The sequence below is a fragment of the Marmota marmota genome, unplaced genomic scaffold (assembly GCF_001458135.2).
Source record: "Marmota marmota marmota unplaced genomic scaffold, marMar, whole genome shotgun sequence".
Lineage (NCBI taxonomy): Eukaryota > Metazoa > Chordata > Mammalia > Rodentia > Sciuridae > Marmota > Marmota marmota.
This window is the reverse complement of record NW_025999896.1, coordinates 4,474,986-4,490,910: the sequence shown is the minus strand read 5'-3', so window position 1 is coordinate 4,490,910 and position 15,925 is coordinate 4,474,986. Positions and strand designations below refer to the sequence as shown.

General features: G+C 43.4%; 1 protein-coding gene across 4 annotated transcripts in view; it reads right to left on the bottom strand.

Annotated features, from left to right (window-relative positions):
- Dnah9 (dynein axonemal heavy chain 9) overlaps positions 1 to 15,925 on the bottom strand; it is a 334,407-nt gene that overhangs the window by 209,517 nt on the left and 108,965 nt on the right. For all 4 annotated transcript variants that reach the window (XR_007345608.1, XM_048798092.1, XM_015504497.2 and 1 more), the window contains exons 27-28: positions 13,295 to 13,451; positions 6,826 to 6,930 (exon numbers count right to left, since the gene is read on the bottom strand). Coding sequence is in view for 3 of the 4 variants with exons in the window: in XM_048798092.1 (XP_048654049.1) it covers positions 6,826 to 6,930; positions 13,295 to 13,451 (262 nt within the window). In the remaining variant the exon portion in view is untranslated. The remainder of the gene's footprint in view (positions 1 to 6,825; positions 6,931 to 13,294; positions 13,452 to 15,925) is intronic.

The window sequence follows — 15,925 nt, the reverse complement described above, 5'->3', positions numbered from 1 at the left end:
TGATTGGGAGACAGAGGCCAAGAAGATATCAGTGACTTGCCACCATCTACAGCACGTGCCTGGACCCAATCAAATTCTTATGCAAATTTCTACCCCCATCCAAGATAGAACAAATAAAAAATTCTGGAGGAGTGAGTTCAAACAGGTGCATTTTAACAAGCCCTCCAGGTGGTCCAGATGTGTATTGAACTTTGAGAACTATTGAAGTCTGGTCAATTGTTAGATTTCTACACACACCTGCTTTTCCCTAGATAAGGCTGAGTCTTCCACCTCCTTCTGCCTTACCCAGCCTGAAGTCTTGTCTCTGCAGATGACCAGTCAGCACCAACTGGGCCCAGTATTGGGGTTTGTGATGTGAACCCACACTCTACAGTTCTCAATGATGGTTTTCTTATTTGATAGCCCCCCCCCCCTTAGCTGGGTCCTAAAGTTTGCTGAACATGCAAACCGTGTCTTTAAAATACCAATGCCTAAGTCCTACCCCACACCAGTTAAATCACAATCTTTTGGGAGTGGAGGCTGTTCCAGAACTACCCAGGCAATTTTAACGGGCAGCCTGGGTTAAGATGACTGGGCTCTGGCACCAGTCTCCAATTCATTATACGTAGGAATCACAGGGGGCTTGTTAATGTGACGATCTTGTGGCAGGCCAGCCCTGGTTTCACATCACACCTGTTACCCACACAAGCCCCATGTGCTCTTCTGACCACCAGGGCCTGCTTTCTTCCTTGAGAAGGCTGCCTTGCCTCTTAGACCAGAAGCTGGTGATCTTGTTCCTGCCTCCTCCCCCACAGGCTAGGGCCTTACCTCTGACTCATGCAGTGAAGCATTTAGGTTGTCCTATCTCTTTGCAAGTGACATAAGTTAAGGAGGTCACAGGTTGGCCCTATACTATGTGAATGCTCTCAGTTTTTTTCTCCATGCCTTCTACTTTGACCCTTTGATTCTAGGGAAGTGGCCCATTCTGTGGCCCTTCCGTGGGCATTATTTTTTCAAGCCTTCACCCCAGATGCCATGTTTTATTAAAATCCTGCCTGGCTCACTTCATGATTCCCATTGCAATGACTGGAGTCTGCTGCTTTCAGGCAGCACAACCCACTCACTCCTTTGTACATTTTTTTCATATCTGTGTGTGTGTGTGTGTGTGTGTGCATGCGCACATGTGTATTCATGTGTTTTACATTAGAACTTAAGTTCCTTTATAAAGTGTGCTACTTGGGACATTCCTTTGGTTCTGAGATTGGAGCACTTGTTCCGTGCCTGGAGAATTTGCAACTGTGCTATGGTGGGCTCCTTTGCTAGCGGATCTTCTGCTTCTAGCTGCTTCCTGCTTCAGCCTAGCCCACAATCTGAACTTGTAGGGGAGAGAAGGAAGTGGCAGGAATACCTAACTAAAGAACATGGCGGTGGGGTTGGACAGGGGGTTGGACGTACAAGATGATGGGGTGTGTTCTGGTGACAGATGTCTCAGGGCTCCGATGATCCAAGGTCTAGAAAGCTGATTGCAACAATAATAAAGAGTCTCTGAAAAGAATTAAGTAGTATCTGATACATTTTTAAAATAGCAGAGTAATTTCTCTTGGAATTGCCACACTGAGGTTTTTTTTCCCCAAATGGCTATGCAATTCTGTTTGACCAATTTGACAGAGGCATGAAAATATCCACCAACAAAGACACTGAAGTACAATCACTCTTGCAGTAGCTACTGGGACGAAGAGCACAGACGGGTGAGGAAAGGAGAAGGGGAGAGGGAGGGTGGCGGAGAAGAACTGTCGGCAGCTGGTGCAGTTTCTGAACCAATATGCCAGCCTGGATTACTGTGTGAATAATTAAGTGCAATTTTCTCCTTGGATGGGTATACGATTTTTAAATGTTACCAGCTCAGACTTTACCCGAGCTGTTGTCAGACTACTTTCTTGAGGATGTCTTCTATGGGTGTGTTCCTAGACCAGAGTGTGAGTGACAACGTCAGGGAATTCCAGGTTAAACTTATTTCACTTAATTTCAGAAACAAGAGAGAATTAACTGATTGCAGGAAACCCACGACTGACCTTGTGTGGAGCAGTTTCAAAATCAGGAAAATTCATTGTCTACCAAGTAGTGGGGCCAATGACTGTTGAGCCCAGTCTCTACTGTTAGTGCTTGGTTAAGTTTGGTAAGATAGCTTTAAGATGGTCCAGTTGAGAAAAGGTGAGGCTGGTAAGGAGACCTGTGGAACCAGGATGTGGGTCTTCCTTCCTTTTCCCATATGTCCCAGTCACACTTCGCTTTAATCCATTTCTTGCAGTGTTCAGGTTATAATGACAGTAATCACTCTTATCACTACTTCCCCATCATCATTACCACTACTACTACCATTATTACCACCTCCACATCATATCACATCATCATTATCATCAACACCACCATGACTATCATTATCATTTGTCATCATTGTTACCTCAGTCATCACCACCACTATCATCATCACTACCATCATCATTGTCAACACTGTCATCGCCACCATCACTGCCATCTTCTCATCATCACAACCATCTTCACCATCACCACCATCATCTCCACCATCACCACCATCACCACCATCTTCATCATCATCACCACCATCTTCACCATCATCACCACCATCTTCTCATCATCACAACCATCTTCACCATCACCACCATCATCTCCACCATCACCACCATCACCACCATCACCACCATCTTCATCATCATCACCACCATCACCATCACCATCTTCACCGTCATCACCACCATCTTCACCATCATCACCATCATTATCATCATCACTGTCACTGTTATCACAGGTGCCATCACCATCACCATCACCATCATCATTGCTAACAGCATCATCACCATCTTAAAGCTATCTTACCGAACTTAACCAGATGGTAACCAAATGTTACCATCATCATGGTAACATTTATTGAGTACCTACTATATGTAGGGCTATAATTTAGGTGCTTTGGACGTTAACGCATTTAAAAATTTTTACAATTGCTTGAGTAGATTTAATGATTCACTTATTTTACAGATGTGAAACTTAAGACACAGTCTTGCCCAAGGTCACACAGCTAATCAGTGACAGAGTCAGAATTGAATACTGGCAGATGGATCTCAAAGTCCACATATTGAGCCACTTTCTACTCCGTTGCCTGGCTCATTTTGCTGTCTAAAAAGCTGTATTTGAAAATCCCAATTGCACGAGGAGCTTGCTTATACAACCTCTGGAGATCAAGACAGGCTCTATGCCAACCCGGGTCTGGTTCTCCCTGTTCTCTTTCTGATTTTCCTCTGGAGTCCCTGAGGGACACCTTAAGAAGAGGCCTCTTGAGGGGCATACTGATACAGACTTTGGCAGCACCCACCCCTGAGCCTCATGCTGGGAGTGCCCCCCTCCATATGTGCAATGAAGCATGATGAATGGTCCTGGACTTGAGTGACATCAGGCACAGCAGTGCAACCTGGCTAGTGAGAACAAGAGATGTCCTTTGAAATCTGTGGCAAGCAGCCAGAGGGGAAGGTGTAGGAGATCATAAATGCAAAGATGAAAGAGGTAGACCTGAAGGAGAGTAGAGATAACAGAGGATAGTAGGCAAGGGAGTATAAAAATAAAAGAAGATAGGCACTAAATATCTGCAGTGGAAGATGTAAGGATGCAGTGGAAGGAGCCACAATGTAATGGACGGACACAAGATCATTCCCAATGGCCAGAGTGGTGAAAAGCTCTGGCTTCCCTCCAGATCTTCAGAATCCAATCTAGGGCTGGAATTCATACTCCAAGAAAGGGTTATTTTCCTTCACACGTACAACCCAGAGTGAATTAGCAACCCCTCCACCACTACCACCAAAAATTCAAACAGATGTTGCAGGGTTTCAGGTTGTGAAGTGGCCACCAAAGGTGGAAACAACTGGAAAACATGTTTGATTTCTGCTATGGCTAGGTATAGATTGAGTGTGTTCCCCAAGGGCTCCTGTGTTGAAATCCAATCCCCATTGTGAGGTATCGAGAGGGTAAAAACTTTGTCCAACTCTAGTGTTCACAAGTAGGAACTTTGCAGGTGATTAGGATCAGATAAAGTCATCAGGGTGAAGCCCTATGATTGAATATGAGTAACTTTTCATAAGAGGGGGAGAGAGATCAGAAGAGACATGCATGTGTGTTCTCCATCTCTCTCCATGTGATGTCCTCTGCTACCTTGGGACTCGGTAAGAAGGACATCACCAGGTGCAAGTCCTAGAACCTCCAGAATTGTGAGCAAATTAAAAAACCTTTTCTTTATAAAGCTACCTATCCTCAGGTGTGTTGTTATAACAATAGAAAACAGACTGATAAAGTTTCTTACAAAAATCTGAATGTTTAGTTTCTCCAAAATTGAAAAGATCTGGCAGCATCAAGCCCACATCTTTGCAAGGCAGAGGTGTGCTGGTAAATGTTACTGGCTCTGTGGGAAAACAAAAGTGCCTTGATTTGTAGAATTTGGCAGTTTTCACGATGGAAATACTCCTCTTTGGCTCATTTCAAGCTATGCCAATGTGACATCCTTAAGATGCACACAATCAGTTCTTCCAAGCCAACCTAAATGAGGGTTTCAGTCCACGGGAGTATTGAGGTGACCCATTTGTCTCCCTTCTCCTATGAGAACCCACTGTATAGAGCAAACCTAAGGAGAAGGAAAACATTATCTCACCACTGGAACCAAGTCCTGCATTTGGGCAACTTTCAGAAGGTTTATCAAGGAACAGTCTGGATAAGGGTCAGTGAGTGAGTGAGTGCCCACTGACTATCAAATGTGAGAGATGGAAAGACTGGTCACCTTGGAGGGAGGAAGTGAAGGGACCTTGCAGAGCCTCCCAGTTGCCTATGGCTCCCAATGGCAGCTAGAGATGAGGGTGGGTCTGGAAATAGCTGATGGTGTGAATTCTACCTCTGTTCAGCCTCGAGATTCAGTACCCTGTCCACAGCTTCCAGTCCAGCCTTCCAGTGTCAGGGACAGTGAGAGGGTGACAACCCGGGTTAGTTATGTGGAATGAGGTTGGTTCCTACCAGGGCAGGCAGGCCTGAGTTGGCCAGTTTTCCCTACCATGGATGACCTGCGTGACACTCCATCCCACCCCTGTTCTTGAAAACCTTTTCCTCAATCCTGTGCTCTTACCTAAAAAGCCATGTTCGTCAAGATAATTTTTTTTTTTAATTCCTTTGTCTGGTCCTGAAAGAACTACCCAGAGACTTATAGAGACTAGAGAATCTCTCAGAGCTAGTTTTCTCTTTCGGTACTATATACATAATGCTTTGGAAATAAAAGCAAATAAAGAGGAACGCGCAATCATTTTTGATTGTTTGGTGTGTCCTCAACAAACTAGGACCAATGGGCACATCACTGTTCCAAGCACCTCAGTGAAGCTTCTGTGGCTTTGCCCTGTGGAAGTAAGCGAGGGAACCCAGTACCGAAACCCCAGCAGGAAATGAGAATACTTGGCTTACAGGGAGCGGTGCAAAAAAAAAAGGTCCTGGAAAAGGATATGCTTCATCTTAGTGATGGGGAGGCCCAGGGAGATTGGAACCTTTGCAGCTACAAGAAAGACACTGGTGAGAGACCCATGACTTGAGTTCCATCCTCCTTCTACCCAGCCCCTCCTTAAAATTTCTGCTCAACAATGGATAACGTTCCTCCCAGTAATCCTCAGAGGTTCCCTGCTGCCTACTACAGAAGACATTGAAGTCTGTCTCCTATCTGATTGGAACCTGTCTCTCTAGTCTGATTGTTTCTAGCATTTTTAATTCCTAGATACCAGACATGTCCAGATTTACAGCTGGATGACATGGTTGGGGGTGCCAGGTTCAAACTTTAACCTTGCTGTTTTCTAATAGTGGGACGTTGCGCAAGTTGCTTTTCTTCTCTAGACTTTGTCTAATTATAGAATGGGTAGAATAGTAGAGCTATTGTAGGGATATGAGAGATGATACATGAAATGTGTGTGGTACAGAAAAGAGTTTTAATGAAGGGTTGTTTACCTTCTGCTTTCCTCTCATCTGTTGCTTCCATTGTCTGTACAATCCCTACCCAAATCTCAGTATCCCTCTGACTGACTTGAAGACAACATATTTGGACGTCTTGTCCCATACATGAGTCAGAATTCAATTTACTTCTTGAACATTGCAAGTATTTATGTCTGTTTCAAGAACTAATTATTTTTTTTTGAAGTTAGGAGTCAAGTTCTATTCAGCTGGGCAGCTCCACCCTTGTCTAGCACAGTGATTACTATGCTGTAGGTGTTCAATGAACACTTCATGGATGACTTGGAAGACAAATGGTATGCTGACATAAACTTGACCAAAAATTGACTTCATTGAACAATATTGAGGCTAAACTCCTCATTCATGTGTCATTGAGTGAATTAGGCTGTACTAATAGAGGTGGAGTAACTTACCCCAAGACTTTGACAGGATGTGAAAGAGCTGAAATCTAAATCCTGGTCTACAGCTAAAATATATAGTCTTTCTAAGGATCAGGCTCCACCATTTTGGTCGATCTTTTCTGCATTTCTATGAAGCACTTAAGATAGACATTGCTTACTCTCATTTTACAGAGAAGGAAACACTCTGGTGGCCGGAAAATGGATGCACTTTGGAGGGTAAGGGCAGGGTACTTATATTGGAGAAGAGCCTTCCTCAGACCTGATTTTATAGGGTTCAGGAAGGGGCATACAATGGGAAGGAGGAAGGGAAGTGGTTACTGAGGGAAGGCTGAAAACAAAGGCCACAGTGCTCCACATGAAGACCACAAGGCTGCCCCAACTTCTCCCCCAACTTCTAGTCCCATACCTGCACTGCCACTACTGAGAGGACCTCCACGGAGATTCGATTAAACTCATCAAAGCAGCCCCAGGCACCAGTCTGAGCGAGGCCTTTGTAGATGTTGCCGCAAGACTGCAAGGAAATAGACAAGGATTAAATTATCAGCAGCTCCAGGCTTATCAATGCCCACCTAAAGTCTTCTTCCATCCTCTTTATTATAGATATGTCCAGTGCCCTGAAAACCCCTGGTCAGAGGCTTGTATTAAATTTTCAAGAACAATTAAATTTTTGATGGCGATGGTGTGTCAGCATAAACCGCAGAATCAAACAGAACCTTTACAAGATACTTGAGTGAAAAATCTCTTTCAAATGTCATCAAGGTTGCATTACTGTGGATTCTGCAGCTTTCAAACTCCCAGGAAATGAATAAAAGATGATTTTTTTTTTCTTACACCATATAGACAAAAAGCCTTCCACTCAAGTCTTTGGCATGCACTGATGGAAAAGTTTATGTCTGTATCTTTAAATTCAGGCTGGACTACCCAGGTTTCCCAGAGTGATGGAGAGCTGGAGGTGTGGACGGCTGCAGAACCAGGAAAATAATCTTTCAGATGGGAGGTGAGCAAGAAAAGAATTTCAAAGGGAAGAAGGCATTTTTGTCCTAAAAGTAAGAAGTGTTCTAACATTTAATGCGAAGTAGTCAACTGTAGAGCAATACCATACACAATGCCCATGTAAAACTGAAGATGCTTTCAAGGTCACTGGCAAGATGACAACCTTAAAATGCTGGGAAAACGCAATTTTAGTGGAAGTCCCATTCATTTATTCGGTGGGGATTTTCTTACTGTCAGCTCTATGCATAGATCATGTGCTAGATACAGGCAAGCTCAGACCCTTCGAGAACTTTCAGGTAAGTTTGCAGAGGTAATGCATATAAATAAAGGGGGAAAAATGCTACATGAATTCTGAATTCCAATGGGTACTACAGAGCACTAATGTTACGGAGTTCAGAGAGGAGTGGATCCAAGTGCTCCAGTTTTGCCAAAGAGGTAGTACCAAAGCACTTTGAAAAATTTATTTCATGAAACACTAGATGTTCCTTGAAGAAAGATTTTGTAGTCAGGTCCTGTGTTCCGGAACTCACTTTTTCTAGATTACAATTATACACTAGTAGGCTGAGGGGATAGCTTCATGGTAGAGCACTTGTCTAGTATGTGTGAGGCCCCAGTTCAATCCCCAGCACAGGAAACACCCACACCCCCCCCCACACACACACACAGAGAGAGAGAGAGAGAGAGAGAGAGAGAGAGAGAGAGAGAACCAGGCACGGTAGTGCACACCTGTGATCCCAGTGGCTGGGGAGGCTGAGGCAGGAGGATGCCAAGTTCAAAGCTAGCTTTGGCAACTTAGTGAGGTTCTGAGCAACTTAATGAGACCTTGTCTCGAAATAAAAAATAGCAATGGGTTGGGGATGTGACTTAGTGGTTAAGCACCTCTGTGTTCAATCTTTGGTACAAAACAACAACAACAACAACAACAACAACCACACACACTAAAATTTTAAAGGTTTTGAAGTTCTGCAACAAAAATATTGCTTTATTCTGGCAAGCATCATTTTAGTGGGAAGATCACAAGAACATTGTCAGAAGACCCAAGTACCAGAATTTGCAGAACTCTATGCCTCAGAACACACATGGGAAATGCTGGCTTGTATCTGTGTGGGCAGCATAAGAGAGGAAAGAGTTTCCAGAAGGAGGAAAGATAATGGAAGGAAAACGAACTAAATAAATGATGTGTCCAGGGAAAAATAAAGGTGCCAATTTGGATGGAAAATTGAATTACTAAAGAGAGTCCTGGTTATAAAAAGCCTTGAATTATTATAAAGGATTTTTGGAGGAGGTTTGGAGCAGAGAACATGATTAAAGCATCATTTTGACAGAATCAAACATCCACATAAACCAGGTTGGATGTGGAGCAGTCTTTAAAGAAAGAAGGAAAACAACTCCCACCTCTTCCTAAGCTCCTGAAATTGATAGATTCATCTATTCATTCAACAACTATTTATTGAGCATGTGCTATCTGCCAGAGAATATTCTACGTTATGAAGAATCAGCAATCAAGAAGACAGACAAAGACTCTATTCTTGGGGTAATCCTATAGGTAAAGATTTTCTATCTATCTATCTACTACTACCTACCTGTCTGTCCATCCATCTGTCCATCCACCCATCCTCATTCACCCACCCATCCATCTGTCCATCTCTCTGTATATCTGTATGTCTCAACCTGGTAAGTGGTACAAAAACTAAGTAGAAATTCAGGAACCAACATTCATGCTTTTAAAAGCTTTTTAAAGTTGTGTATCCCTTTCATCAAATGGAAACCTAAGATATAAAATTTTCAAAAGTAGACTTTCTATAGGTAGATGCATGTCACCCCACTCATTACTCTCTGAGGACCTGTCGCAGAACCCCAGATGCCACATCACCCCATTTGTTTGCCCCACATACTCATGGTGTTATTAGCTAGGCATTGACCTCACCAGGCCATGAGATAGGGAGCTTCCGGACAGAGATACAGCCAGAAGGACAGTGTTCAAAAGCCTGGAGGTGAGGGGCATGCTGTAGGGAGCTTCAGTGTTGCTTGCAGGACAGCACTGGGGGAAGAAGGACACCAAATGGCCAGGGTGGCCCAGGTTTTCAGCTGGACTTCAGAGAAAATGAAACCATTTTTACTGAAGGGATGGGAGGGATTGACCTGGGAGGAACAGAAGTGTTAATCAGAATACAAGAGAAAGACATCCTAATGGAGATGTTTGCTGCCTCGTCAGAGGCTGAACTAGAACTTGGGTGAAGTTGGAGAACAGACGTGTGCATTATGTAAAAACGGACATTATGAAAAATGACTGGTAAATATGATTGGAAGACCAAGAGATCAGAGAGTTAGGTGGAGAGCTGTGGCAGGGTCATGTTTTAGAAGCCTTGGGAGTTGGGAGTCTCAAGGGAGTCTGAGGCTCAGAAAGGCTCAGAGTAATTCCAGACATTCTCAGGTTCAAACACCATTTGATGTTTCTCCAATAGCATCTTCAAATTGAGGTCAGGGGGGAAGTATTGCTACTGTAATATCCAGAGCATCTCAGCACTAAAACTGCAACCGTTTCTGGAGACAGTGGCTAGATTTATGGGGTTTCTATAGAGGAAAGCAATGACTTCCCCTTTTCCCTACATCTTCATACTGTTCTGTGGCCATACCAGTTCCCCGGCACATCTAATCCTTATGGAGCTAAATGGGCAGATGCCCCTTATTGAACTCCTGAGGCACGGGGGGACATGAGAGGGTCTACAACTACTGCCCAAACTAAACTCTTCAGCTGCTCTGTTTGCTGTGCTATCCTCTGCAATGTTCTCACTAAAGACCTTTCCTCCTTCCAGTCTCCCCAACTTAATTCATATATATATATTTGTTTTTACTCCTATTCTGTAGGAGTGAAAGGTCTTTCTCAGCCCAGCTCTTCAAAATTAAATTCTCCCAATGGCTTCTGGTCCTTTCCTTCTTTACTCATCACCCTTCTTCCGCTCCCCCAATGCCCTCCAAGGTACATTGGCCATTGTTGCATGCTTATTTCTTCTAGCTTTTACTCTAGAGAGCCATGATTGGAATTTATATGGCCAGCTCCTGTAAGAAGAGCTCAGGGGGTCAAGGCAGACTGAGGGTGTGGAGACTGGTATTGTCTCCATGTAGAACTCAATCCTGGCTTCAAGGTTGACGCTGTAATGGGTTAGGTGTGTTAAAATGCCACACCCCAGATCTCATGTGCTCCTTAATGTCACCAGAACCATCTGTGGATTTCCTGTGTTCTGGAATGTTCCAGGGCTTGGAGCTTGTAAAGTACACATTAGCACCCAGGATTGTGCTGTCTGGGTGCTAATCAGCTCCTCTGATTATTTAGCATGCGTTTTGGCCCTCCTGATGGCCTGACCTATCTATCCATCTTTCTGGTTGACCTATCATCTATTAGTAACCCGTCTATCATCTATTTATCCTATCCATCAACCATTCACCATGTATAACCCATCAATCATGTATGAATGTATCTATCTATATAGTTCCTTATCTGTATCATTTGTAGGGTTCACTGTTCCCCCCCCCCCACACTTTCTTTCTTTGTCCTAACCAAAAATAGTGGTTAATTGCCTTGGCCATTCTATGACCTAGCCAGCTGCAGGATATATCCAGCAGGCCTGAACCATTGCAGGGGTTTGATAATAGTGTTTAGATTATCGCTCAAAACACTGAAAGAAACTGGTTTCAGCTCTGATCAAAAATTCCTTAAACCTTCATATAAATTACTCCATGTACTGACCCCCCTTGCCAAAGATACTCTTAGGCAGAACACCCCCTTTCACTTGCTGTCAGGAGAAGCTAAGGCACTCTATCTTCCTCTAATTAATATTTTGGATGGATCACCAGGGCATTTAGTGTTCTCTCCTCTTCCCTATCCTTCTTTCCCTCCCTTTCTCTCTCCCTCTGTCTCTTTCTTGTGTGCTGAGGATTGGTACTACTATGGGCTCATGGCTTTGTGCTTGGTGAGCAAGTGCTCTGCCACTGAGCTGCACCCCTAGCCTTCAGTGCCTTCTTTCTTTGGAATCCCATCCAGCCCCATCTTGGGGATGGTTTGGGGCACTCCCTTGTGGGAAGTTCCCTACAGCTGCTTCTGGGGTGACTCCAGCTGCAGATTTTGTCAGGATGAAACATCATCTATTTTTGGTATCCTTCCACAATGCCCAACCCATGCTGAGCAGTGACAGTACCCAACAAATTAGCTTGATTTCATAATCAAAAGTAACTCCTGAATGACCAAGGGACAAGGAGGCTTAAGAACAGCTTAGTGAGGTTGTCCGGCTACCAGGGATATTTGGTGCCCAGCATGGGTCACCTTTATTCTGGTGTGTGGCATTAAGACTGTACCTTTTGATATTGCTCTGCTCTGTGTCTGGTCTAGATATGATGGCTGAAGTTTCTCTCATAGTTCAAATGAACCAAGGAACCACTCTTCCTCCTACCTTGTACTCTGAGAGGATTGAGTGGGGTTAGGGCTCAGTGAATTGGGTAAAATGGCCTTGGTGATCCCTGGGTATGTAGTCAACTCATCTCTTCTGACTGCTATGCTAGGTGTGGCTTTGAAGATGTCCACTGATTGTCTTCAGTCAATATAGTGCATCTTCTACATCAAAATAAGTATGCCTTTTAGAACTTTTCCCTGGGGAAACTACTCATTGCAGCCATATTGCCAGTTCTCCATTATAGAAGAATCTAGAAACTTAAAATCATCCTTAAGATTGAATTTATTTCTTTATGGGAGAAACAATATTTTCTTCCAACCTGATTTAAAAAGAAACATTATCTGATTGCACTCATCGAAGAAAAGCAGCTGTGCTAAAATTCAGGGGACATGGACCTAGGGGAGGGCAGTTTTGTTTGCTTGCCGTGAGAACACATAGTGCTACAGGACTCTGCTAGTCTTTGCACAGAAAAGCCACACACGAGAGAAATTATTAGTTATAGAAGAGTCTCATTTAAAAAGCCCCGTAACTCTTTAACTGCAAGAGTTACGTTGAAATCTCTAAAATAATTTCTACAGTAAACTGATTTTATAGGTGATGTATCACATGATTTATATATTTAATGCAGCAGTTTCTATTTTTCTACTGTAGTTATCTTATTTATAAGAGGGAGGTAAGGCAGTTGACAAAAACACATAAAATATACCAAAATAAAAATAATGGAATGGTGGACAGTGAGGAAATCTATTACTACAGATTTAGAAAATGAATTCAGTGTGAACAGAACGTTTCTAGTAAAGAATGGACCTCATGGGCCTTTTGTTTCTCTAGATTTTCTCTGTGACACAACCTGGAGCACATTAGTTATTAAGAATGACAAGTTGTTGAATAAAGCACATTAGCTTTGCACCTGACTCCTGCAGGCATCTCTTGCAATGAGTGGGGTCAATCTATTCTATTTTAGAAGTCACACTTGGTCTCATAAAATATGACAGGGAATGGCTGCATTCCAGAGAGCTCAAAAACAGTGCCACACAAAGACAGGAGTCTTCAACAGGGCCACTATGAGCCTTTCTGGGCTTCTAGATCAAATAGTAAACTTTATATAGGGCTTTAGATGCATGTTGTTTCTTCATTTTACAGATGATGAAGGGAAAATCCACAAGGTGAAGTCACTCATCTGTGGACACAGAGCTTATTAGTAGGATCAGAATGTGTGAGGCTGTGCCTCCTTGTCACATAAGAGGTTTGCAGAGAGGCCCACAGGTTCAGGGTCAAAGATTCTCAGATTCACTGTGAAGGAGCCAACAGAAACCCCTTTTTCTGAACTCTTTGACCTCGGGGAGATGGCCAAACAGAGTGTGGATAAACCTTGTGCCTGGTTTGTGCTACTGCCCAACTCCTAATCTCTCCCAAAGCTGGGTTGACCTGTACCTTGTAGTCCATCTGCTCCGAGCAGTTAAACACATAGACCATGATGCCCAGTGCTCGGCCCAGGTCCTTGGTAGTTTCGGTCTTGCCTGTGCCTGCAGGTCCTGCTGGAGCTCCACTCATGGTCAAGTGCAGAGACTGGGTGAGGGTGATGTAGCACCTGCCAAGCACAGGAAGGCAATTGTCATCCTCAGTGAAACAGGTGGGCCCTGCAGAGTCCCAGAGAAATCCAGGTTCAAGGCCAGGCGAGATCGGACACAGCTTCTGTAAAGGAATGCTCAAAGCCCAGCCACTCCATCTGCTCCCCACAGAGCTCTGAGGACTCCCCAGAAGGCAACCTGATCCTGGCACCCCTCCCTAAAGGGCATCAGCAGATCTCTGCCACACCCACCTTGATCTTGACCCTGCCGACTCCCCCAAGTTCACTGCTCTCTGCTGCTCTGCTCCTTCCCCCAGAACAGAAGCCTCTAGCCACAGGGAGCTACATTGGCTTTCTAGACACGGTAGGATTGAACTTGACCCTCTCTCCTCCCCTCATCTTGGATCATGTTCCTTCTCACTTGTCACCTGGCTAGTGGTTGGCACCCCCTAGGGACTCATAGTTGGCATTGCTTCACTAGGCGTGATCCCCAACACTGGAGAGAGTGAGCAGATGAGCTCCTACTCATACATCTTCTGAATGTACTTTTGTGAGATACACAAAGCAGAGCTATATCTTATTTATTATTTCATCTCAGAGCCTAGCATATAGCTCCTGGTACATGTAAGTGCACAGAAGCTATTTATTAAATGGGAATAAATCCATCAATGAATCCATCAATTATTTAATTTACTTAATCTTCCTGGGACTATTTTACTAATGGCAAGAAAATAAACCTCCATTTTAAGATTATTGCTGGCACTTTACAAAAGGATGCAGAGTCTACTCTCCTGGTCTCACTTCAAAATGTGCCTTTTGGGCAATAAGCACATGAAAAGATGGTCATAATCCTTGGTTACTAGGGAAATGCCAATTAAACCCCCCATGAGATATCATTACATAGCCCTAAGATGGCTATAATCCAAAAGACAATGATAATAAGTATTGGTGAGGATGCAGAAAAACTGGAAAATTCCTACATTGCTGGTGGGAATGTCAAATGGGATAGTCGCTTTGAAAGACAGATTAAAAGTTTCTTAAAAAGTAAAGCTTAGCAGGTGATTCAGAAATTCTTCTCTTATGAATTTATTTATTCCTCCAAGAGAAATAAATTTGCTTGTTTATTGACCTTGTTCATGTCAGCAGTATTTTTAACAGTAAAAAGCTAAAAACAAGCCAAATGCCTGCCAACAATGAATGGATAAACAAAACGTAATAAATTCATGCAATAGAATACTCTTCAGCATTATAAAGGAATGAGATGATGACCATGGTACAAAAACAGATTATGCTAAGTGAAAGAAAAGCCAGACACAAAAAATTATATATTGTTATTCCATTTAAATGAAATGTCCCAAAAGACAGAGAGAGACAGCCAACAGATCAGTGGATGCCTAGGGATGGAGATGGGAGCAGAGATTTACTGCAAATACTATGAGGGAAATGTTCCAGAACTGGATTGAGATGATGCTTGAACAACACAGCATATTTACTAAAAATCATTGAATTGTATGCTTGTCATGCATAGACTTTGAGGCCTGCAAATTATGCCTCAATAAAGCCGTGAAAATTACACCATTGGTCTAACTTTGTAATACCCAGCAAATCAATACGTAGACTCTGAACTTGCAGGCTGGGTGGTCCAATGAGGTATCCAAAGTTAATTCTGTTTCTGAACCTGATGTCTCAGGCTGACCAAAGACAGACCAAAGGCAGTTGACAAAAACACATACAATATAACAAAATAAAAATAATGGGACAGCAGACAGTGAAGGTATTACTACACATTTAGAAAATGAATTCAGTGTCAACAGAACATTTCTAGCAAAGAAGGGACCTCGTGGGCCTTTTGTTTCTCTGGCTTTTCTCTGTGACACAACCTGGAGCACATTAGTTCTTAAGAATGACAAGTGTCTGAACAAAGCACATTAGCTTTGCACCTGACTCCTGCAGGCATCTCTTGCAATGAGTGGGGTCACTCTCTTCTATTTTAGAAGTCACACTTGGTCTCACAAAATATGCTAGGGAATGGCTGCATTCCGGAGAGCTCAAAAACAGTGCCACACAAAGAAAAGAGTTTTCATCAGAGCAATGTGTGGGTCTCTGCCTCTTGTGCCAGATGGTGCCTGGATCTCTACACACTGCACTGAGCCTAGCAGCAGAATGGTTTTGAAAGGACCTGAAGTCAGTTCCTTTCTTCTCCTCTAATGAACTGCAAAATTCCTTTATTTCTTTCAGACTTTGTAAGTGAAACCCAGGAAGGCAGATTCCATAAGAAGAGAGGAGAGGTGTGTGGAATCGTTATTTTCATCTCACATTTTCCTGTGTGATGGGATACAGTGACTCCACGGATCAGGCGAATTGGGGTTATATTTAACTTTAATCCGTGGCCATCCAGGATCCTGCAGCTGCCTGACTTTTTTTCTGTGGACATTAGGACACTGACCATCAGACAGGCCATGAGGTGAGGTGAGTCAGGGTGAAAGTGAAAAGTT